The 24,102-nt window shown below is 43.5% G+C and overlaps 2 protein-coding genes across 2 annotated transcripts; one reads left to right on the top strand and one right to left on the bottom strand.

Moving 5' to 3' along the window:
• Positions 1 to 13,247: 13,247 nt before the first annotated feature.
• On the bottom strand, positions 13,248 to 15,290 carry LOC136538117 (lecithin-cholesterol acyltransferase-like 1). The gene is made up of 2 exons (XM_066530096.1): positions 14,623 to 15,290; positions 13,248 to 14,531 (listed from the first exon to the last, which is right to left on the bottom strand). The coding sequence occupies exons 1-2, from the start codon at positions 15,225 to 15,227 to the stop codon at positions 13,613 to 13,615; spliced, it is 1,524 nt and encodes a 507-aa protein (XP_066386193.1). The 5' UTR covers positions 15,228 to 15,290; the 3' UTR covers positions 13,248 to 13,612.
• Positions 15,291 to 16,959: 1,669 nt separating this feature from the next.
• On the top strand, positions 16,960 to 17,507 carry LOC136536177 (uncharacterized). Its single transcript, XM_066528555.1, has one exon. It carries the CDS (start codon positions 16,960 to 16,962, stop codon positions 17,437 to 17,439), a length of 480 nt encoding a protein of 159 aa, XP_066384652.1. The 3' UTR covers positions 17,440 to 17,507.
• The last annotated feature ends 6,595 nt before the right edge of the window (positions 17,508 to 24,102 follow it).

Below are 24,102 nucleotides of genomic sequence, written 5' to 3'. Positions count from 1 at the left end.
AACATTCTTACATCACTAGTCATGTGTTGAGTGCACCCACTATCAAGAACCCAATACCTTCCTCTAGCTTTGTAATTGACCTACAAAAGAAGATCAATTCTTTTTATGTACCCAAACTTGCTTGGGTCCTTAAAGGTTAGTCACTAAGCTCTTTGGTACCCAAATGGATTTCTTCTTTGAGCCCATCCATGGTGCACCAATGAACTTAACCTTTACACCATTTGTACCCTTGATAAGCACATAGAAAGAATTAATCTTAATTGAGGATACATTAGCATTCTTGCTCTTGTTCCTACACTCATGCTCTTTATGACCAACTTGCTTGCAACTAGTGCAAAACCGATCATTGTTCTTCACAAAACTAGTCTTGTGAGGAGTAAATGACACTTTGCCTTTCTTAGCGGTATAGCCCAATCCCTCTTTGTAGAGAGAAGCTCTTTGGCTACCCAAGCACATAAGCAAGCGGTCCTCACCACCGTAGGCCTTAGCCAAGGTGTGAGTGAGCTCATTGACCTCCTTCTTGAGGGTCTCATTCTCAACCATTAGTGAGGTATTACATGTGAAATCATCACTATTAGATGAAGTGGAAGTAGAAATACTACAAGAAGGGTTAGTGGGAGCAACAATGATAGGCTTATAGAATGATTCATCAATTATATTACAAGTTAAGCCTACATCACATGTCTCAACATGCTTTTTCTCATTTTGCTCATTAAGCAAAGAGGAATGAGCTTTTTTAAGCTTTTTGTGAGCCTTGTCAAGCTTCTCATAGGCTTCCTCTAGCCTCTCATGAGATGCATTGAGCTCATCAAAGGATTGCTTAAGGGCTTTTAGTTCCTTACGCAAGCTTTTGCATTCCCTTCTCTTAATGTCAAAGTGTTCTTTAGCATCATCTAGCATATCGAGTAATTCATCCTTAGTTGGTTCATCATCATCACTATCACTTTCATTTTCATTATAATGTTCCTCATCACTTCCATCATCACAAGTTTGTACCTTAGTGGCCTTAGCCATGAAACATGATGGAGTGTCGAAGAGAGAAGGCTTCTCATTTATAGCAATGCTTGCAAGTGCCTTCTTCTTGGTGGTCTTGTCATCATCACTATCAATAACATCACTTGAGGAAGCTTCACTATCCCAAGTGACCACATATGAACCACCTTCCTTCTTCTTCTTGAAGATCATTTTGTCATTCTTCTCTTTCTTTTCCTTCTTATTCTTCTTATTGTCATCATCATTGTCGCTATTGTATGGGCATTGAGCAACAAGATGATCCTTGCTTCTACAATTGAAGCACCTTCTTGACTCTTCCTTATTCTTGGATGAAGACTTCTTTCTTCTATCATGGTAGCCCTTCTTCATCATGAACTTGCCAAATCTCTTAACAAAGAGAGCCATCTTCTCATCATCCATTTCATCAAAGCTCAAGTCTTCATCTTCACTTGATGATTCTTGCTTTGCCCTACCCTTGGATGATGTGGCCTTGAATGCCACACTCTTATTCTTCTCATCTTTCTTCTCCTTCTTTTCTTCCTTCTCATCATCATCTCTATATGTATCAGCGGTTATTATATCTCCCAACACTTGGTTTGGTGTTATGGTGTCTAAACCACTCCTCACTAGAATACTGACCAATGTGCCGAATCTTGAGGGTAAGCATCTCAAGAACTTATGGGAGAAGTCCTTGTCCTTTATCTCTTCTCAAAGTGCTTTGAGATCATTGACAAGCACTTGAAGCCTACGAAACATCTCTGGCACACTCTCATCCTCCTTCATCTTGAAGCTTACAAACTTCTCCTTGAGAATGTATGCCTTCACACCCTTCACGGCTTGAGTACCCTCAAATGATTCCTCCAACTTCTTCCATGCCTCATGAGCTCTCTCAATGTTCTTGATTTGCTCAAATATTCTCTCATCCAAAGCATCATGGATGGCACTAAGAGCAATGCTATTATTTTGGAGTAGCATCTCTTTGGCGGTGGTGGGAGCCTCTTCATCATCAATCTCAATCTTGGTCTCCACCACCTTCTAAACCTTCCTATTGATTGACTTGATATATATTGTCATCTTAACCTTCTAATAGGGATAGTTGGAACCATCAAATTGGGGTGGCTTTTTGGTGTTGTTGATTTGAGCCATTTTGACACCAAAGGTTATTAAGCCTCAAATCATGGTGACCATGGCTTTGATACCACTTGAAAGGTCCTAATGGCTAGAGGGGGTGAATAGCCTATTAAAATTTCTATAATAACACTTAGCAAACCGGTTAGACAAATATAAGGTGAAGCGAGTATTGCGCTAGCCTGCTAAAAATACAAGCCATCTACCACAATTCTAGTTTCTATCCACACAATGGCTATGTCACTACACTAAGTTAGTGTGCTCTCAAAGGCTAACTAAAGAACCAAACTAACAAGCTCTTATGACTAACTACACTAAAGAGTTTGACAACTAGTTTACGGTAATGTAAAGAGAGAGAGCAAGATGGTTATACCACCGAGTCGAGGAATGAACCAATCAATCACAAGAATGAATACCAATGAAGACCAATCACCTTGGAATCAAATGATGACACAATAATTTTTTACCAAGGTTCACTTGCTTGCCAGCAAGCTAGTCCTTGTTGTGGTAATTTACTCACTTGGAGGTTCATGCACTAATTGGCATCACACGCCAAACCCTTAATAGGGTGCCGCACAACCAACACAAGATGAGGATCACACAAGCCATGAGCAATTTACAAGAGTACCTTTTGGCTCTCTACCGAGAAAAGGTCAAGAACCCCTCACAATCACCACGATCAGAGCCAAAGATAATCATCAACCTTCGCTCGACGATCCTCGCTGCTCCAAGCCATCTAGATGGTTGCAACCATCAAGAGTAACAAGCTAATCTCATAGCAAAACATGAACACCAAGTGCCTCTAGATGCAAACACTTAAGCAATGCACTTGGATTCACTCCCAATCTCACAAAGATTATGAATCAATAATGGAGATGAGTGGGAGGGCTTTGGCTAAGCTCACAAGGTTGCTATGTCAATGCAAATGGCCAAGAGAGTGAGCTAGAGCTGGCCAAATGATATTTATAGACACCCCCAAACGATAGAGTAGTTGGCTCAATTATTAGGCTAACTACAAGACGACCGGACGTGCAGGTTATGTGCACTAGACGTGTCTAGTGTGGTGACCAGACACATCCAGCCACTACGTCCAGTCGTAGCCTGACCGCCACATGTCCCTTTCAAATTATTTAGCCATTCATGCCCAATGGCTATCCACTTAACAGCGACTGGATGTGTCTAGTGTGGCCAACTGGACGTAGGAGGGGTAGTGTCCGATCGAGTCTAGAGAGCTCCTAGAGCCACTCAACTATGATTGGACGTGTCTAGTGTGGCAGACTAGACATAGAAGAGGTAGCATCTGGTTGAGTCCAGAGAGCTCCTAGAGCCGCTCAAATGCGACCGGACACGTCCAGTGTGGCCGACCAGACATAGGAGAGGCAGCATCCGGTCGAGTCCAGAGAGCTCCTAGAGCCACGCAACTGTGACCGGACACGTCCGGTGTGGCCAACTAGACACAAGAGAGGTAGCGTTCGGTCGAGTCCAGAGAGCTCCTAGAGCCGCTCAACTGTGACCGGATGCCTCTGGTGTGGCCGACCGGACACACCCCAGCGTCTGGTCCTCTCTAGACCAACACCCGCGCCCCATGTCATCATGACCTAATGCTAAATAGTGATTGCTCATCGTTCGATCACTGCTATGAGCTCTTCTAGACACCTCAGTAACTCTGCTCGCGCCTAGCCAGAATACCAGACACGTTCGGTATCAATACTGGACACGTCCGGTCACGTCGGGAACTACCAAACACGTCTGGTCCTCATGTTGGACGTGTCTGGTCACCCCATGACCAGCATATTCAACTCCTTTTCAACTCTATCTTCTTTACCCTTGCTCAAATGTGCCAACCACCAAGTGTATCACCTTATGCACATGTGTTAGCATATTTTCACAAATGTTTTCAAGGGTGTTAGCACTCCACTAGATCCTAAATGTATATGCAATGAGTTAGAACATCTAGTGACACTTTGATAACCGTATTTTGATATGAGTTTCACCCCTCTAAATAGTACGGCTATCGATCCTAAATGTGATCACACTCACTAAGTGTCTCGATCACTAAACCAAAAAGCTCCTATCAATTTCACCTTTGCCTTGAGCTTTTTATTTTTCTCTTACTTCTAATCCAAGTCCAAGCACTTGATCATCACCATGGCATCACCATCATCAAGTCATGATCTTCATTTGCTTCACCACTTGGAGTAGTGCTACCTATCTCATAATCACTTTGATAAACTAGGTTAGCACTTAGGGTTTCATCAATTCACCAAAACCAAACTAGAGCTTTCAGTATCGCTAACAAACAGAGAAGAATAACTCTCTGCCATGTCAATAGAAGACAAAGATAATCAAGGAGGAACTTGAGTTTGCACCTCCAAAATGAGCCCCAACTCATCAATCAAGAATCAACAAAAATCAAGAAAGGTTGATGGAAGAAGAGCATGCAATTGCCCATATCCTCATTTCCAGGATCGACGCTTAATGCAAGGAAAAGTCCTGCTCAATGGACTATAGGCTCTCACTAACAGGTAAATCAGATAAGCCTTCTTCAGGTATGTTTGTCACTAATCATTTCAATAAAATGAAGGAAAACACAAGATATATCCAACCAAGAATTATGCAACATAAAATCACATTCATAGGAGAATTCTATCATCCAAACTGGATTCTGCATTCTACAAAATTCAAGTATAGGGGATGGAGTTCTTCAAAAATCTCATGTCATGTTGCTAGTTTGTCTTGGTCATCCCTACCTTTATGATGAACTCAACTTGCTAAATCACTAACAAGTAAAATTTTAAATAATCATGCTCCTTTGGGTCACCATACATAATCTTGTTTCTACTTGAATGAATCTCTTTAGTCTTTTAAGCTTTCTTGTTTTGTTATAAGTATGCTTTGGAATATTATTCGAACATAACCATTGGATCCAAATATACTTATATAGAATTTGGTTGTATATATGGACTAACCCTTGCAAGAAAGTATTCAAATTTTGTTGGGAATGTTAGGAGATCATTTGTTGAAATAGATCAAGGTTTGAGGTATTCGTCAAAACAATTTTACATATCTTTGTCTTAACCTTGTTGAAAATTTGAAGTAGTGGTGAACAATCAAGGTACATTATTTAAAACATGGGATACAGATGACCTTTAGCTCTATGACAACACTATGCTTGCTTTGAATCATTTGTATATTCTTTTGAGTATGTGTTGTCCACTAATCCTTTGTAGAGAAGAAACAATGAGTAGAGCAGAAGGTCCAACACAATGCCAAGATCCACAAAAGAAAGGACAAAAAGATGGCATGACAAAAGAATGAGAAAGAAGTGTGACAAAGGAGACAAGATGCTCATGAACAGCTCAAGCAAGGAAAGCTTCAAGCAGGAGAAAATAAAACCACCACAAGTCATCTACCCTTCATCACATGGTGTCATCACGCTCTAATAATGAAGGTAATATCTTAAGGTAAGTGGTCATCATTTTCCTCTTGGTCTTGGTATGCACATAAATGAAGAAACAAACATGTTCAAGCTACAACTTTGCTTGATCCAACCTAATGAACTGAACATGTCTTGCTCTTTAAGTTCTTCATAGCACCATTTTCTTGATCTCATAGTCTTAACCAAATGAGCTAAAATGTTGCATATCTTACCGTTGGAAGATGATAGTCATAATCATGTAAAGTTTGATACATTATAAAGATGGACAATCCTTCCATAGGTTAAGCAACTCCACTCTTTTTATCATAGTAAAAATGCTACACCCTTCTGATCTTATCACCCATGTTGTAAGAATGAACAATACACATAACATCAACCTTATCATGATCCAATGTGCCTAAGGCTAAAGAGGAATAAATAAAGTTTTGGTTATGTTAGTCTTTTTTCACCAGTAGAGCCCATGCACTTGATCTCTACCTTGTCTTCATGAGCATGACACGCTTCGAGCAAAGTGTGGGGGACTTGATCCTCCAAATTCTACAAGTGAAAGTTCTAAACCGGCAATAACGATGCACACAAGATGTCGCCAGTTTGTACTATTGATGGTTGATTTCGAAATGCTAAACAAGGAGGAGGAACAAGTCAAGAAAGGACGAACCTATCAAATCTAGATCAAACTCAAAACTAGAATGAGTTTGGTAAAATAAGGAGGCACCACCAGTGGAAGCGCCACTACTAAAGGCGCCACCTCAAGAATTCTCATCTTCAAGAGTGAACTGAGGTACTTGATCAATGAACTTCCACAACTACCAAGGGCAAGATTATGAAGCAACCTCAAGTGGGCATCAAGAAGGACACATGTCTTTCTCTGGCTGAGGGTATCATGACTCTCATGAGATCTACCACCACTTCGACAACAGACTCGCAACCATTGAAGAGACAAATGCTGCCATACAAGGTACATTACATAATCATGCACAATGGTAGGTAAGCATGGGACACGAGATGGCTAGCCTCTAGTAACAACAGCAATAGCAAAAATCAAAATTGGAAAGCTCTGTTCTAGCATCTCCACATCCGGCCACCTCATTGAGCAACCACGATAACAACCAACTTGGGGAGAAGGCATCCCCCGTGTATCCAGATAAGTATTTCTTTTCCTTTTATTATTCTTAGTTTGCTTTATATATATATATATATTAGAAAAAAAGACAAATAATTGAAAACAAAATAAAAAAGAGTGTCTAGTTTGCTTTAATTTCTTTTAAGAGCTAAATAAATAAAAAGGGACTCTAAGGATGATCTCTTAATGGAAATGATGAATAGTTCCTATGTTGTAATTTCTTTCAAGTACCTAGTTTTTAGCCTTGAATTCTCCTGAGTTTTGGATAAGATTGTTTTGATATAAGGATTTACTCTGAACTTAAAACTCGTGGGTAGCATATGCTTAATCTAAGTCTAGGTAATTGACGAATATGATATGAGAAGGTCTGAGATGTTGTTTATCTTGTTCCTAGTAATACTAAAGTTCTAGAGATTTATCTTTTAGAAAACACAAAAATGCTATATGATGAGTTCCTATATGACAAGGCTTGAATTCCTACCAGAGCCATACATGTTATTTAGGCTAGGAAAACTTTCACATATATGTTGCTTGCTTTTGCATTGAGTTTTGTCAAGCTTTGTTGACCCTTATGAGAGGTTTGTCATGCTCTTAAAATCAAGATCACATACACACCACCCAAATATGCACTACTCCTACTCAGGGGGTAGGCATAAAAACATGCCATTCATCTAGATCCACCCAAAAATGTTCTACTCCTACACTGGGGGTAAACACAAAAACATGCTAGTTAAGTTTTCCATCCACCAAATAAATGCTCCAAGTTCTTGTTGATATCTCTCTCAAAGTTTGGTTGCAGAAATGAGGCATGGGGCTATGCAAAAGTTATTCAAAAAAGAAAAAAAAGAAAAAAGAGAATTGAAAAAAATGGAGAACTATTCAAGATATCTAAAACAATGGGTACTTAGATGCCCGCCTGAAAAAAGAGAGATGAATAAGATAGTCCCTATTCTCTTGCAAAATTGTTTCCAAGTTTCAAAAGAGAGATAAGTTTTCAAGGAACAAAGTAGAATTATGTTAGCCACCATATGTATCCACCATATACATACACACACATGCACATCTTGATTTGATTGTATGAATCAACTCTCTTTGGATCCATTGTTTGACTTTACAATATATGTGTTGCAAGTATGCCCTAATTTTCTCCCTACCCAAGAACTCCACATAAGCCTTAGTAGTAGGAAGAGAAAAGGCATAACATCTTTATTGCCTTGGTGAGGATCCACAAATACCACATATATTGAGAGACTTGAGAGTGTCATACAATGGAATCTCTGAGTTTTATTTTCAAAACTTATAAAAACTCTGGAACAATGGTGGAATAAAGAACTTGAGACATAGTGCTTGACTTGATTGTTCTGTCTTTCAATTGCTCAAGACTTAAGTGAAGGCTAAGAATCCCCATGGTTGAAGGTAATATGGGTAAGTTAAGAAGTCAGATCAGTTTATTCTAATCCGGAGGAGAATTTCTGATTGAATGCATGTGTACTTTTGAGGAGTGAAAGTATTATAGCAACTCCTGATCCATTGCTGAGTTTAGCTTTGCTCAAGGACTGGCAAAGGTTAAGCTTGGGGATCTTGTTGACGGTCATTAACACCAATTATAAAACATTAACATAACATGCATATATACTTAATTCCATCACCAAACATAGTTATAGGATTTGATTCTAACAAGTTCCATAAGTTTTGGTGCTCTCACTTGTCTTGCAGAATATTTATTTTTTCATAGAACAAAATTATCTCAAATGGTGAATTAGAGTGCACCATTCGAAGAGCTCGTTGAGCTAATCGAAATGGATATATTATTTGCTATATTTGGAGGTTGGAATGAAAAGATATAAATTTCACAAATAAAAGAAAAACTCCACATCATGAGCTACGGGATTAATTGGGCCCAATTTAGAATTTGGCCCATAAAGGCCATGTGCATTTTAATAAGATATGGTGGAAAGTTTAGTACCAATGAGGCTAACTAAGAGGAGGAGGGCGCCAGGCGCCCCCATATATAGCAGCCCCTACCCCCGCTCTGGAGCCATCCTGAAACCCTAATCCATATCTCTCATTCAGATCAACATACATCAGAGGGATTAGGTCTAGAGCTCTCCAATATAGTAGATTAGTAGCTCGGGAGTGAGGGTCGAGTTGAGCTCAGGCTCATGTTCTGGATCTAGTCTTAGAGGCTCGGCAAAGCCTTGTATCTTCACTTCTACATCTTGTAAGACTTATTATCAATTGATCATATTCTATCTACATAGCTATGCTTACTTTGAATATATATATCTTGCTTAGTTATGGTTATCATTACTTTTGTGTGCGGGTTCATAGAGCGCTTAGCCTGCTAATTTACATGGCTATGCTTACTTTGAATATATGTTGACAGTCACTAACATCAATTATAAACCGTCAACATAACCTGTATTTATACTTAATTTCATCACCAAACATAGGTATAGGAGTTTAAACTAAATATGTGTTGTCAGTAGGGTTTATCCAGAAAACCATCAAGGAGGACCTATTCGTCAAAGGAAATTATAGAATTCCACCACGTAATCGATATGTGAAGACTCTAGAAGACTCTAGAAGGTGAATCACCGAAGCAGAGCCCGTGTCTCTGACATGTGGGGTCGACCAGCCCCACCTAGAGACCACCCAACCTGTGGGCCCCCCATGTCAGCCTCTTGTTGTTATGTCGGTTCTCCACTGCCTCCTAGGTTGCATCTACATCGTCCTTTAAGTCGGTTTGATCCAAGGGCTCACATTGGATGCTCCGGCCTATATATACCAGCCCCTGCCACCCTCCCTAGAGCCATCCTAAAACCCTAATTAATATTCTCCTCGTCAGGATCAAAGTCACCAATCAAGAGAAGATTAGTCCTCCATAGGATCTAGTCTTACAAATAGAAATAGTGAGATGGAGAGTGAGGGAAGAGTATGGAGGAGGTGTTGGCCTATTGGTGCTCTCTTTACGGCTTGTACCTTGGCGAATCCAAGTTCTACTTGAGCTTGCCTTTGAGATATCTCTGGTAATCAACTTCTAATTTGAGTAAGCATCTTGTTTATATTGTTCTTCAGGTTCATGACTCTCTTGAGTGCTTTATTCCTGTTCTAGAGGGAGTAAAGTAGTAATCATAAGTATAAGCGTGGTGCTTAGACTTAGGTTAATTGTGGATGCACCTACATTCTAGAAGGTGGTAGATCACGTGAGTGACATAAGTTCTATATAGCCTGTACTATATAGCTTCGTTGATCCTTTGTAGTCCACCTCTCATCTATAGGCGCACGTAGGACGCGGTTGCGAAGGAAAGCATCCTCTACTGGTGTCTTTCCCTAGTAATGTCCCTAGTTGGATAGTAGAAGACATAAGCTTACCCAAGTCAGAACTAGAGAACTTTAGTTATCCTCTCTACGCTCCTATTTATCCTTAGCCTTGTTGCTACTCCTAGTTAAGTTAACCTTAATCTTGTTGCCATCCCTTGTTAAGTTAGACTGTAGTTAGTCTCACATGTTTCCCTGTGGATATGATACTTGGAATACTTCCAGGTGAAAGCTACAGCGGTATCCGTGCGCTTACGGACTTATCTATGTGCGTTAAATATACCAACAATATATATCTTGCTTAGTTATAGTTATCATTACTTTTGTGCGCGGGTTCATAGAGCGCTTAGCCTGCTAGTTTACCGGTTAGGCTAAGTAGCCGAGTCTCGTGTAAGCATGGTGCTTATACAATGCTCTGCCTGTGAGTGCACCCTATTCTATGGTTGGGTGGTAGCAGTGAGAGGTAACAGCCCCATCTATCCTTTGTAGTCCACTCCAAATTGAGCAGGTTCTTAAATTGTAGGACCATAATCGCGTTAGTAGAGTTATCTATTGTGGGTGCTCTACTATCTAAGCGACGTCCTGAAGTGCACAAAAGTAGAGTTAGTCTTAGCTATAGTTGGATGTATATATACTTTGATCATGTGATAAGAATATCATAGGAATTTACCTCACCCATTGTTCTCCTAAGTTAACTAATTTACATTATCTTAGTGATCTATCCCCTAAGTGTCATTATGATTAACTCCTATCATTACATTTATCCCCTGCTCTAGTTATGTTGGTATATTAATAGATACTCCTTTGTTACCCAATAAATCTTTATTCTATTGTTTCCCTATGGTAAAATATAAATAACAATACCTGGAATACTCCTGGTAAAATGCTACAATGGTATTTTATGTGCTTGTGGAATCCTTCATATTCTATTTGCACTTATAAATACCAACAGTCATTGGACACGCCGGTGTACACCGCCTTGAGTGCGGCGGTGCACCGCCTGGTCACTGTCACTGGGTGTCCGGTGCCACCGCTGTTTTCCTCCAGAGATGGACGCAAGCGAGGGAGGTCACCGCCGGAGTGATGGCGGTGCATCGCCCTATTTTTCCAGAGAGGCCAGTTTCGAGGACTTAGCTAGGATGGTCACCGCCACCCCTAGGGCGGTGCCACCACCATGCCATGTCTTTTCTAGCTGTTGGAAAGTGACCATTGGGGCACCGCCACCCTAGGGGCGGTGTGCCACCGCCATGTCCGGTGCCCCTGCGCAGACAACTCCAAGGGGTATAACGTCTCTTTTTGCTTGTGTGGCTATAAATAGAGGGTGTGGTCGGCCTTGGCCACTCTCTTGGCACCTCATACACTTGTGCACACCCTTTGGAAGCTGAGCAACACACTCCACTCATTTGTTCACTTGATTTCATCACCCTAAGTGAGATCGGAGAGCCTCTAGTGCATTGCATTGAGTTGCATCATCTTATGGCACAAGTTGGGTGATTTGGGCTGGTTATGAGCTTGTTACTTTTGGTGTTTGCCGACATCTAGATGGCCCGGTGATTGGAGGAACGTTGAGCGGAGTTGGTGATTGTCTACGTCCTCGATCGGTTGTTTGTGAGGGGTCTTGTGCCTTTCCTGGCGGAGCGCCAAAGGCAATTCTAGTAAATTGCTTGTGTCATTGAGCTACCACACTTGTGGGTAGGTTCTTGTGGTGTCTAATTATATGGATGAGGTTTGTGCAACACCTCTTAGCCGCCGAACCACTAAGTGTTGGTCAACACAACGGGGACTAGCGTGCCGGCAAGCACGTGAACCTCGGGAGAAAAATCGCTTCTCTTGCCATTGGCATTCTCCCGGTGATTGTATTGGTGGTCATATTGTGATTGGTTCATCCCTCTACATGGCGGTATAAACATCCCACTCTTTTCTTTACTTACTTGCAAAGTAGTTGTAACAAGCTCTTTAGTGTACTAGTTTTGAGAGCTTGTTTGCTTGCTAGTTTAGTATCACCTAGTAGAGCTCTTTAATGTAGACTTGTTGAGAGCTCTTAGTGAGTAGTGACATAGTCATTGTTTGTGCCTAGTGATCATAGCAGCTAGAATTGTTGAATAGGTGACTTACAACCCTCGTAGAGTTAGAGATAAATTATATTTTGTCATTTAGTGCACTAATCTCTTACTCTAGTGTATTTGTAGAAATTTTTATAGGTTATTCACCCCACTCTAGTCATTTAGGACCTTTCAGCGCGCTCTCCGCCGGCGCCGCCGCTGTCGCCACTACTTGTTGATTACAATATCACAAGTTCTATGTGGAGTGTGAGAACAGTTCACTTTACCTTCATGATTTTCTGGGACCACAAATTTCACTAAGCTTTATATACTCCCTGTTAAAGTGCCTTTTGGTTTTCTATGTTAAGTTTTCTATAGTGATTTGCAATAAGGTGCTAGCTATATGTATGAGCATTCAGATCTGGAAAGTAAATGTAACCTGTCAGAAGTTGCACTTTAGCATTTGGACACAAGAAATGCAGAGTTCTTCCATTCATTTTGGTGAAAGCTAAAACTTTACAGCAGGATAAATTATGTACATTTATAAATATTGCTAACTGGAAGGCAAGATGCTAAGTTCATCATTGCTGATTTGTTAATTTCTTTTTCTAACTCCTCTCATAATTCATAGATAATTTTTTAAATTTCAATCTTATTTTCCTTGGTCAACCAGATTTGGTAGAGTTGGCTCTATAGTATTGGCAATTCATGATGCAAGTGACGTTTTCCTGGAAGTAGGGAAGATTGAAAAGTGCCAGAGTATAGAGTTTGTCATTTTTATCTTTGTTTCAGTAAGTTCCACTCATGTAGCTGTTTATGTAGTTAAATTGTTAAATTAAGTGATTGTTAAGAAGACCCCCTAAAGATAAAATAGAACCCTAATTTGCTTCTATCAAGAATTGTTGAATCCACTCTACTTATTAGTTCGCCATTTCACTTCGCATAAACCTAGTAAAGTATTTACTGTTTTTTTACTTTGTATTTGCAAATTACCTAGTAATGTCAAGTTAAAAACGTTTGACTTCTCAGAAAAGTGAGAATAACACTTATTTTGGGGTGTAGGAGTACTCTCCAAGCCTTTGGATTTCTGGAAGAACTGAACAAAAACGTTTGACTTCTCAGAAAAGTGAGAATAACACTTATTTTGGGGCATAGGAGTACTCTCCAAGCCTTTGGATTTCTGGAAGAACTGAACAAGGCCTTTAACGTGTACTTTTCCTCTCTTTTCCGTTTTGCCTGCAACAAGATGGCTTGTCGACGTGAACAACAAGCGCATCCTCTAATACAGAAGTACCAGCTATAGCAAATTCCAATCCTCCTGAAAAAACTAATATTTTTTTCTAAATAAAAAAATCTAGCAGCTCTCAACGATTAATAAAGTGAAAAAAAAAATCATTGCTAGTTGTCTACCAAAGCAAAACATCTCATGAACGTGTTTGAATATTCATATATTTATCTAAATCCACATGCGTTGAAGTGGATTAGAGTGAAACTTAATATAATTTTCACTCTAATCCCCTTCGTCACGTATGGATTAAGAAGAACGCATGTGTATGCAAACAAGGTCTAAGAGGACTGATAATAGCTCGTGGCGTTGAAGTTGATAGAATCGACGATCCTGATGATCTGCTCCAGCGCGCTCTTGTCGTTGAGCATGCCGGAGTGCGACACCCTGGGCAGCTCCACCACCTCGACGACCTGCGTGGGCGAGTCGGACCACGCCTTGATTGGGCCCACGAGGCTGGCCAGGTTCACCGTCCCGTCCCCGTCGCCGTAGACCACCTCCTCGGGGTCCTCGTCGAAGCCGCCGTCGCCGTACACGAGGCTCTCCACCGTGTCGACGCCGGTGCCCACCAGGCACGTCAAGGGCACGCCGGGCTCCGGCAGGGCCTCGACGAGCGGGCGTATCCGCGCGCGGTACGGCTCCACGCCTTCCTCGAAGCCGATGTCCCGGAGGAACTGCGTCATGTTCTTGGCGGAGTAGGAGCGGTTGTGGCTCCGCGACACCACCAGCGTGGTGTTGCCGAACACCTTGGGCGTCGGCAGCAGCCACAGGTTGCTCTCGGCGGTCCGCTGCTCGTCGCGGATGAGGGACGCGTCGACGAAGGGCACCCCGAGCGTGTTGCCGGAGGCAAAGGTGAGCATCTCCTGCACCGACCCGCCCCACGGCGTGGAGAGCGTTACGAGGCGCCGCACGTGCGCCGCGCGCCACTGCGGCAGGCTGCGCGCCAGCAGCTGCAGCGCGAACAGGCCGCCCAGGCTGTGCGCCACCAGGATCGCGGGCCGCCCGCCGTTGGCCGCACACGCCGACTCCACCAGCAGCCTGAGCCGCTGCAGGTACGCGCTGCCCACCTGCGACGGGTGCCCTGGCCCAGCTAGCCCGTACCGGAAGTCGTACGGCGCGCCGAACAGGTCGCGGCCCTCCTCGTAGCCGGCCTTCTTCTCCAGCGTGGTCGCCAAAGTGTTCATGTACCCCGTCAGGAGCCTGCACAGCACGCGTCAAAGTGTTCATCGTCACGTCACGTCACCGACGCGTCAACTGTGCGAATGGGAAATGCTTATCGGAGTACTCCTACTTGAGGTTGGGGTCGAGGTAGCGGAGGGTGGAGGTGGAGCCGAAGTCGGAGACCCTGGTCTCTACGCCGGGCGTGTTGCGGTAGTCGTCGGCGTCGGCGTCGTAGGAGAGCGTCATCCACTCGGCGAAGCACCTGGTGAGCGGCGCGACCAGCACGGAGGGGTCGAACCAGAGGCGGAACCAGCCGCCGCGGCCGCGCACGAGTGGCCACACCCGGCACACCAGGCTGGACGGCTTGTAGTCCTCCGTCAGCCGCGCCTCCAGCTGGTTGCCGCCCGCGCCCGGGATCAGCACCACCGGGTGCCGCTGAGGCTCCGCCACAGCGCCAGCCGTCCCGGCGCCCGCCCTCGCCGCCGCCGACACGCACAAGGACGAGCTCAGCGACAGCATGACCACCATCGTCGTCGCCACTGCTGGCACGCGGGCCAGCCAAAGGCGCCTCCCCATGTCCATGCTCCGACGCTTGGATTTTTGTCTCCGGCCTTTTTGCTTTTGGATCAGGTGGTCACTGCTCTTGTAACTTGTTGTGTGGTGACGACGGTGCTCTCGGAGCCTACTGACTGGCGACGCTACTTGGATCCCTTGAGGCCGCTCAAGAAGGCCCATATGAGGGAGCGGTGACGGTAGTGGTTACGTCGTCCTTGCAGCAGTGGGTAGGCAGGCATGCATCTAACCAGAGCATGCACGTCAGAATCGAGCTCGTGTCAGAGTAATTATACCGTGGTTATGTGAGGACAGCCACTAATTCAATGCCCCTGTACCGTCACCTGTACGCGGTGCGTGTAGACTTGGAGGGCCCTGCTGTCGCCGGGTCTAGGGCGCGAGGCTGTCGCCTGTCGATCACGCGACCCCGGCGGTTGGGAAGCGTGTACCGGAGCTCGAACCGGCTGCCTTTGCTCGCCGGACACGATCGGGGCGGCGGACGCGTACCGCGTAGGTACGTGTGCTTTGCATATAATTGCATCAATCATCGTCGCACGGACGACGGATCCAGCGGCTCTAATCATCTGGCTCGGTCGGATCTATAGGGACGACGAGGAGATGCAGCCATGAAGGTCCCCGACGTACTCCCGTGAGGCCGTGACTCCCGCATGTCGCTGCACTGCAGCTGATGGGACATGGCAGCTGCCTTCAGGCTGCGGCATTATTGGGGGAAGGAATGCTGCTACGCCAAAGCAAACCGCTTGGATAACCGACGACGAGGACAGGGACAGGGACAGGCCTTGGGCTTGCTCGTTTTGAATCCATGCGCTTCGGATCCAGGCATTGTCGGACTGGGCTGCTGGATAGGGGCTTCATCTGCTAGGCTTCCGAAGGGCCTACACAGAATCTGTACATAGTTTGGAATATTTCTCCTTCTTTTTCTTCGTTTCAAGAAAATGTTTGTTCTAGCATTTATTTGTTCGATTCTTTCTTGTTTGAAGAAAATGTACCCGTGACTCAGGAATGAACGTCTTTTGGTCTGGACTGTACTTGATCCATGCGCTCATGCATTTATTTGTTTTTTTAGTTATACCGTACTCGTATTAGTTGCAATATTAGGTTTGCACGTACAACTCTCTTTTTTTTGTTAAATCTTGATTAAATGTGGCTTTAAATAGCCAGCTTGCATGGTATTTTGCTTGCTGAAATGCTTGGCGTGACTGCTACGTTCTCCAGGAACCGCGGTAGCAATTTTTTTTCTTGTCTCTGCACACGGCACAGTACATTTGCACCGTATTACACAAGATGTCAAGATGTTTGTTGCGTTGCTAGTAACGAACTGTCCGGGGGAAAATCGTCAAACCCGTGTCCGTTGACCTCAACTCATGCTAGCGTAAACAAATCCCGTTGATATTTATATAATATAGCTTGATTATTCTTTCCTCAGGGTCAGGGCGACCGACTGAGTAGTGAGGACTGACCCCGTCCGCCCGTCGATCTGTGCGACTTCAAGAGTCCAGACAAGCTGGGCCTCCCGCCCGTCTGACTTGAACAGGCCAATGGCCAAAGACCAAGACCCCCAGGCCAACAACATGCCGTGCCAGCCTCGTGAGTTCAGTCACGCGCAACCAACGGGGGCATCCGGTCAGAACTCACGTACTCCCTAGCGAGTCCGTAGCCCTCCAGAGACAAGCCACTCCCCGTAGAACGAGTCGCATGTTCTCCACCTATACATAACACATCAAAGCCCCAGGTAACTGGACACTCGTGTACCGTGTCACCGTGTGCACCACTTCCAAGTGCCTGCCGCCACCTCGATCGCTCCCAAGAGCACAGCTACGTACGACGTGCAAGACAGCAAGAAGCAACAACCCGTACGTACGTTTGATCCATCCCTCGAGGCCAGCAGACGACCATGGCGGCGGTGGCGACGATGCCGGCGGCGAGCAGGGGGGCGACGCGCGCGCTGGCCATCCTAGGGCGGTGCGTGCGCGCGCCGTTCCGCGTCCTGCTCCGCGCGCGGGACCTGTACGTGAGCCGGCTGGCGGCCTGCGCGGGGGGCGGCGGCCGGGGAGGCCTGGGCCCCGTGGGGCTGGTGGCGATGCCGCGGTGCCAGAGCCACGGGTTCTACCGCTCGGCGACGGGCGGCGGCACCGACGAGGACGTGCGGGAGCTCATCAGGGCGGCCACCCGCGCCGGCCCGCCCAGGGTCGGGCCGCGGAGCCAGAGCGTGGCCATCGGCCGGATCGACGAGGACAGCCCGTGCGAGTTCGGGCTGGACCACGAGGAGAGGGCGCAGGCGCTGATGGGGCCCAGGAGCAAGAGCTGCGCCGTGGGGCCGTCGGCCAGGACGGCGGCTCGCAGTCGCAGGGCTGCTGGCATCGCGGCGGCTTAGCTCAAGTTCAACGCCGGCCGGCGTTGCGTTGCACCCGAAAATCTGCTTGCACTGTGTACTAGTACCACAATATAAATGTGTTGTTTGGTGATCAAAAGAAACGCAAAAACAAAAATACTATACGTGACGTACACGTCCGTCTGAGGGCTCCTAATTTGGTACATATTTGGCTCTTCAGCTGTTGATCTACTGTGATCCACTGTTCACTTATACTGCATTAGAGGACGAAGCCTCTAAAACTTGGGTTTTTTAATAACACTAGGTAGGGTGCTCGTGCGTTGCTACAAGATAGCTAAGATTTTGTACTAAAAATACACGGATCGCACGATAAGATAACAATATTATAAAAATTAAATACCAATGTTAAAGTGACATTTAATAAAAAAACAAAGTGTGTGAAATTAACACAAGTCACGGAGAGCGCGGCGTCAAAGGCTCACAAACTCTACTTTATATATCTTTTTCGTGACGTGGCTAAGATAATATTTTATATTAGTCGGAAGAAATCTCCGATATCCATTTCTTTCGTGCGCCAATAAATACCAATGTTGAATATCCGGACTCGGATACGGATAGATCTAAACCCTCTAAACGGATTCGATCTCGGATACGGTCGAAAAATATCCGTACCATTTTCACCCCTACTAATAACAATGCCTAAATAAATGGATTACAAATTACATCCACCAAGGTTCATATGCAATAGACAAATTACATCCGCAAGGTCCGTAACTCCAACAAGTTAGAAAATAATAATAATAAATCCAGAATTGAAAATTGAATTGTCTCAAGAACTAAAACAAACTAAAGCAATTTTGCTGAGCCGCTAGTGGTCGTGCTTGTCTGAAATTAAACTACATGCTAATCAACAGTATTGGATGAAATGATCTATTTAAATGGTCACAGGATGCACCGTATGTTTGAACAAAATGTATGAGTTTGATAGCTACTGCTTCAAGGCCCTTCAAATGGTAATATGTCAAAGAAAGTTAACCTTCCAAACTAACAAATATGCATTAAGGAAGAAAATATAAATAGTCTCTGTTAAAACTGGCAAAAAAAATAATTGCAGTAGGAGCCACTGGCTCCTCCTGATTTAAAAAAAAAAGTTTGAGACACATGTATATACAGGCTTTAGAAATAGATTCTCTTTCACTTTGTTGGTAAACTAGTGCAGCTAATAAAAAAAATAGATCTGCAAGGTCCCTAACTCCAACATGTTCTGCATGGAAACAGTGCAGTTATGCTGACAACACCACGTGGCAACCATGACCTGCAAGCGCATACAACCATAGGCAAACAAATTATCCAGTCTAGGGATACTAAGTAGGTATATTATAAAAATATATTGTATCATGAATCTAAATAATATAAGGTTATCTTAGCTAGGTGGAGCAAAGCTGTAATATAATGTTGTACCATACTTATTACTACTTTATATTTCGTGATAGGTACCAAATGCTTTATTAAGCTTGAAAAGATGTTCTTCAAAACTGTGAGGGTTGCAATAGTGACATAAATATTTTGAAGCATGCATGGCTTTATATGTTTTCATAGGTGTATATATATATATGCAATTTCTTTAGGAAACTTCATGGATTTGAAGTTTCAGACTTTCAGCAAGTTTTTGACGTTGCAATCATCATATAAGCACATCTAGCAGTGCATAACAGTTATTAAACAGCTATTTTTTGCGAGAAAGTAAACAACTATTAAATAAACTTCACTTGGTAGTGCAAAAGTATTGCTGCAGATACAGACATACTTGCAACAACATGTACAGAACAAAAATCAAACAAATGCGTGGTTAAGTACTGACCTGCTCACTTGGTAGTGCAAAAGTATGGCTGCCTGCATATATTCCTTTGTCAAAAATAAGTGTGGCTGAAATGACAATATGAAATAAGTGTGACTGGTTTATTAATAGAGATATCTGGCAGTTGGCTGCAGCTAGAAATAACTAAGGATTGCAGTGTACAGATAATTCTCTGACTGGTTTTAACGTCTCTGTTCATTATGTGTAACATAAGCCATCTAATGACATAACTAAAGACTACAGTAACACTTGTTGGTATACTAATGGGATAATCATACCCTTCCAGTAGTAATCGTATAAAAAGTTCGACCCTACATGACTGGTTTTAATGGAATGCATTGAACATATATTTAGGCATCAGATTGAATTATAAAATAGAGAGTAATCACATTGCAACTATGAAGCTAAAATTGGTGCAGTTCGTTTGCATGACTCGTACCTATCTATATCAATTATATATTATACTGGAACGCAGGCTATATTGTCTTTATTTGGTTATCATAATATGACTAAAATAGAAAAGGAATGTATTCACTTACTAAAGAATGCATACAGCCCTGTAAGGTCAATTATTTATCACAAGAAGCAAAACCTAAAAATCCAGTATGCATGTATAGCTTATTTTGCCTTGATTAACAAAAAAATTGTATATGAAATCCAAATTAGAACTCATATCCAAGATAGGAAGGAAAAGGGAGAGAAATGAAACAAACATGTGGCTGCTGGGTTGTCGTAAACTTGCTGCTGATTTATGGACTTCGCCACCCCAAGATTAAGCAAGTAACAGAAGGGGCGAAGGAGTATCAAATTTCTTTGTTCTGGCCTATCAAATAGTCATGCAAGATTGTGTAATGGAAAAAAAATTAGAACATGCTCTTTTAGGTCTGTATCCCTATACTGTGGCAATTATGAGCAGTGAGCATTGTTCTTTAGTTTTACTCATTATGAATTCAATCTAATTTACACAAGAACAAAGTACTTTTTTTCCTTAAAAAACATAGTATTTTTTTTGAAACTTCAAGAACAGAATATTGTAACACCAGAATCATATTAACTTGCAAGTCATGCAGGTTAAACACTATCAGTGATTTCCGTATAAATATTCAGGTGATGCAGCACCTATTCAACTTTTTTCACAAGTATAGTACTTCAGATTGAGAATAGATGAACTCACCCTAATTTGCACACAAGAACAGAGACCTGTGATTCCTTGTTTCCAAGATCTATCTAATCTTCTATGCTGTTGAAGGCTTAAAAATACCACACAAGAACAGAGCCTAAATTTGCACAAGGAAACTTGCCTGTTGCTTCGTCGGGAACATGGTGTCGTAGCCTCGTAGCTGGAGAGGAAGCGCTGAAACAGCTGCCATCGCCGGCTGGATTCATGCTTTGGTCCTCTGCCTCCGCCCTCATCCTCCTCAGAACCTGAAGCTAAATCGCCATCAGTAGCAGACATCGGCCCCGACCAAGTTGCAACAACAGCAGCCATGGTTGCCGAGCCGTCGCGGACGCTCAGATCTAGAGATGTCGGGCTCAAGTAATAAGATAAGGGAGGAATCAATCACCCGAGATGCAGATGGCGGTACCTCGAGGATGAAGATAGCATCAGGGTCGCAGATCTTCATGCCCTCGTCTACCATGAGGAAGAAGACGGCGGGTACGACAACCCCGATGAGCGCGCAGCGGGGACGACCTCCACGTATCGCTGCGTCTCACTGTCCTAGAAGATGAGCAGAAGGGGACGGAGAGGCGGCGTTGGCGAGCTGCTCCCTGCCCGCGGCGATGAGCCTGGTGATGTCCTTGCCCTCCATGAGGGCGAAGAGTAGGTCGAGGCGGTCCTCTACCATGACACCGGCGGAGCCCAGGATGCGGCGCACGTCGTCCTCGGTTGGGAGCGCCCCGTCATGGCCTCATGTCGCCCGGCGGCGCCCCGTCCGCCGTGGCCTCCCGACGCCTGGAGGCGACGCTCTTGCAGCGGCCTCGCGTCAACCGGCGGCGGCTAGGGTTACACAAAGGCCGAGGAGTCGTGTGGGGGGCGATCGTGGGCGAGGGCACCAGGAGGGGCGCGCGGGCCGGAGAGGCGTTGGAGCAAGGATTGGGGGACTCGCGGGATCACAAGCTTGAAGGAGGTCCCACCTGCCGGTGCCGCGGGATCGCAGGCGTGGGCAGACGGACAAACCAAAATAAATATCGCACCAAAAAATATCCACGCTTTGTTCTTTTTTAGTTATAGGAGATAAAACATGGTTGTGTTCACCACGTACTAGTGTTATTGTATACTAAGACCAAATAGGGCCTCGCTGTCTCGCTGCCGACTGTGAACGAAAGTTGTCTGCGGTTTCCAAACGATCAGGCAAAACCCTGTCGCTTGCAGCACTACTAAAAAAAGATTCATAGTAACACCACCTTTTTTAGGGGCGACTCTGCACGTACTACTAAAAAAGAATTCATAGCAACGCTAGCTTTGTTTAGGGCCAACTCTATATTGAGCCATCCGTACACATAGTGGTCAAATAAACTTTCCCTGTAAATCCATTGGTAATCAACCATCCCTATAAATGACCTGATTTATAGGGGCTGCTCAATATCCAGCCACCCCTACAAATAGACGCCGAATAATAAAAATTAAACACTAAAATTCAATTTTTTCAAACGAACTCTGATGGAGAAATAAACAAAATAAAAGTTGTATATCTCGAAAAGTTATGAATCTTTGTTGTTTATAACTTTTTCATTTGAAATCATTTACTGCTTCAAAATGGTATTTTAAATTTAATTTTAAAATTATTGAAGAACTCTGATTTCTCTTTTTAATCTCTAGCTAAAACTTATAACTAGTATTTCTCCCTCATACTAACTTCAAATTTGATGTTTTTCCTAATTTTTTTTCTAAAATCATGATTTATCAAATTATTGTATTCTTACAGCTATTATTTTGTCCATATTTTCATATGACTGTGTTTTATCTATTTGAATTTTAAAGCTAAAAAATAGCAATTTTAAACGACATTTTGAAATATTAAATGATTTCAGCAGAAAAAGTCATAAACATAAAAGTTGTAGAACTCATCAAGATCTACAACTTTTATTTTGATCATTTCTTCATCCGACAAAGTGGTAATAACATTGTTCACAAAATTTACATATCTCTCTTATAGTTTCATAAACTATAAGAGGGACATGTAAAATTTGTGAACAATGTTACTACTATTATATCGGATGAATAAATGACTAGTTATAGATCTTCAAAAATTATAGAACTTTGTAGTTGACAACTTTTTTAATTGAATTCATTTTGTCAAGAAAAACTACGTTTGAATTTCTAAAATTTAAAATTTAAATTTTTCAAACGACCTCGGATAGAGAAACAACCAAAATGAAAGTTGTAGATCCTAAAAAGCTATACAAGTTTTTAGTTGACAACTTTTTGATTTGAAATCGTCTTGTCAAGGAAAAACTACGTTTGAATTTCTAAAATTTGAAATTTAAAATTTTTAAATGACCTCGGATGGACAAACAGCCAAAACAAAAGTTGTAGATCTTAAAAAGTTATTAAACTTTGTAGTTGACAACTTTTTGATTTGAATTCATCTTATCAAGAAAAACTACATTTGAATTTCTAAAATTTGAAATTCAAATTTTGTACATGACCTCGGATGGAGAAACTACCAAAATAAAAGTTGTAGATCTCTTTTTCTAGAACGTGCCGTTGGCACGGTATTCATTAAGCAGAAGGAGAGTTTTACAAATTATTAAAACTGGAGCGGTAATTTGTGGTTACCGAACCAAACACCGACAGAGATCACACAGTTGTGATTACAAAAGAAACTACGCAGCGGCCGCACAGAGGACAAAGCAAAGGGACAAACAAACACAGCAGGCCCTGAATCCAGTGGCTAAAAAGCGTCTTGCTCGAAGTCAGTGAGGTTGAGCTCCATGGCCACTGGATCGAAATCTAGAGCGAAGAGCGTCTGAAGGGCCTCCAGCTTGGAGGGCGACAACGGCTCAGCGAAGAAGGCATTGATACTGTCCAAGGCCGCAGGCTCCGGACTCTGCGTTATGTCTGCGATCCCTAGCTTTTGCTTCAGCACATTTTGTGCCTAGACAGTCGGGTTGGAGGCCTTGGCCTTAGCAACAAGCCTCCCACTCCGACGCACCGACAACACCGTTGAAGGTGTCCTAGACCTCCTCAGCCTCGGCTTGCTGATCAAAGGGGTCTTGAGCGGGATGCATAACAGCGCCTCCAATTGTGTCAACAGGGACACATCAGCCGATGGAGGTTGAGCGTTATGGCCTTCATCGTCAGTCGAAGACACGCGGTTGGGCCTCAACAGCTCAAGCTCCACCGCTTCCAAATCTGACACAGGCGTTCGTGGCCGCTTCCTACCCTAGGGGGAGCAACGCGCAGCCAAGTCAGGCGATCCTCAAAGCTTTGTAGATCTTAAAAAGTTATGAAACTTTGTAGTTGATAACTTTTTTATTTGAATTAGTTTAGGGCTTGGAACAATCAATTTAAACTCAGTTTAGGATAATATATGGGGAACCAAAATCCAATATAAACACAGGTGACTGTAAGGTGCAGTGGTAGAGGAGGGAACGTGTGAGGGGAGGTCATGTGTTCGAATCCCAGCCGACGTGAAGTCTAAAAAATCACGCAAAAAAATGTCGCAGGTGTGGGGCCTCCTCGAATTAAAAAAATACTAGTTTTTGGTAAATTTTTTCATAACCTTTTAGAAATTAATTTGTAGGGGGCGGCTGCCACCTCTGCAAATCATCAGCCGCATTCCAGGCAGGTACATTGCTCAAATGATCGTCTCAATTAAATGTGTCGCGAAGAAACCGCCTCT

Source organism: Miscanthus floridulus, chromosome 2 (genome assembly GCF_019320115.1).
Source record: "Miscanthus floridulus cultivar M001 chromosome 2, ASM1932011v1, whole genome shotgun sequence".
Lineage (NCBI taxonomy): Eukaryota > Viridiplantae > Streptophyta > Magnoliopsida > Poales > Poaceae > Miscanthus > Miscanthus floridulus.
This window is presented reverse-complemented; position numbering and strand designations above follow the sequence as displayed.

What these genes read in the sequence shown, in the direction of transcription:
- LOC136538117 (XM_066530096.1), bottom strand. Translation starts at nt 15,227, where the DNA reads ATGGGCCTTCTTGAGCGGCCTCAAGGGATCCAAGTAGCGTCGCCAGTC. An exon ending in TACCTCGACCCCAACCTCAA is followed by an intron (nt 14,532 to 14,622) that starts GTAGGAGTACTC and finishes CGTGCTGTGCAG; the next exon opens with GCTCCTGACGGGGTACATGA.
- LOC136536177 (XM_066528555.1), top strand. Translation starts at nt 16,960, where the DNA reads ATGGCGGCGGTGGCGACGATGCCGGCGGCGAGCAGGGGGGCGACGCGC.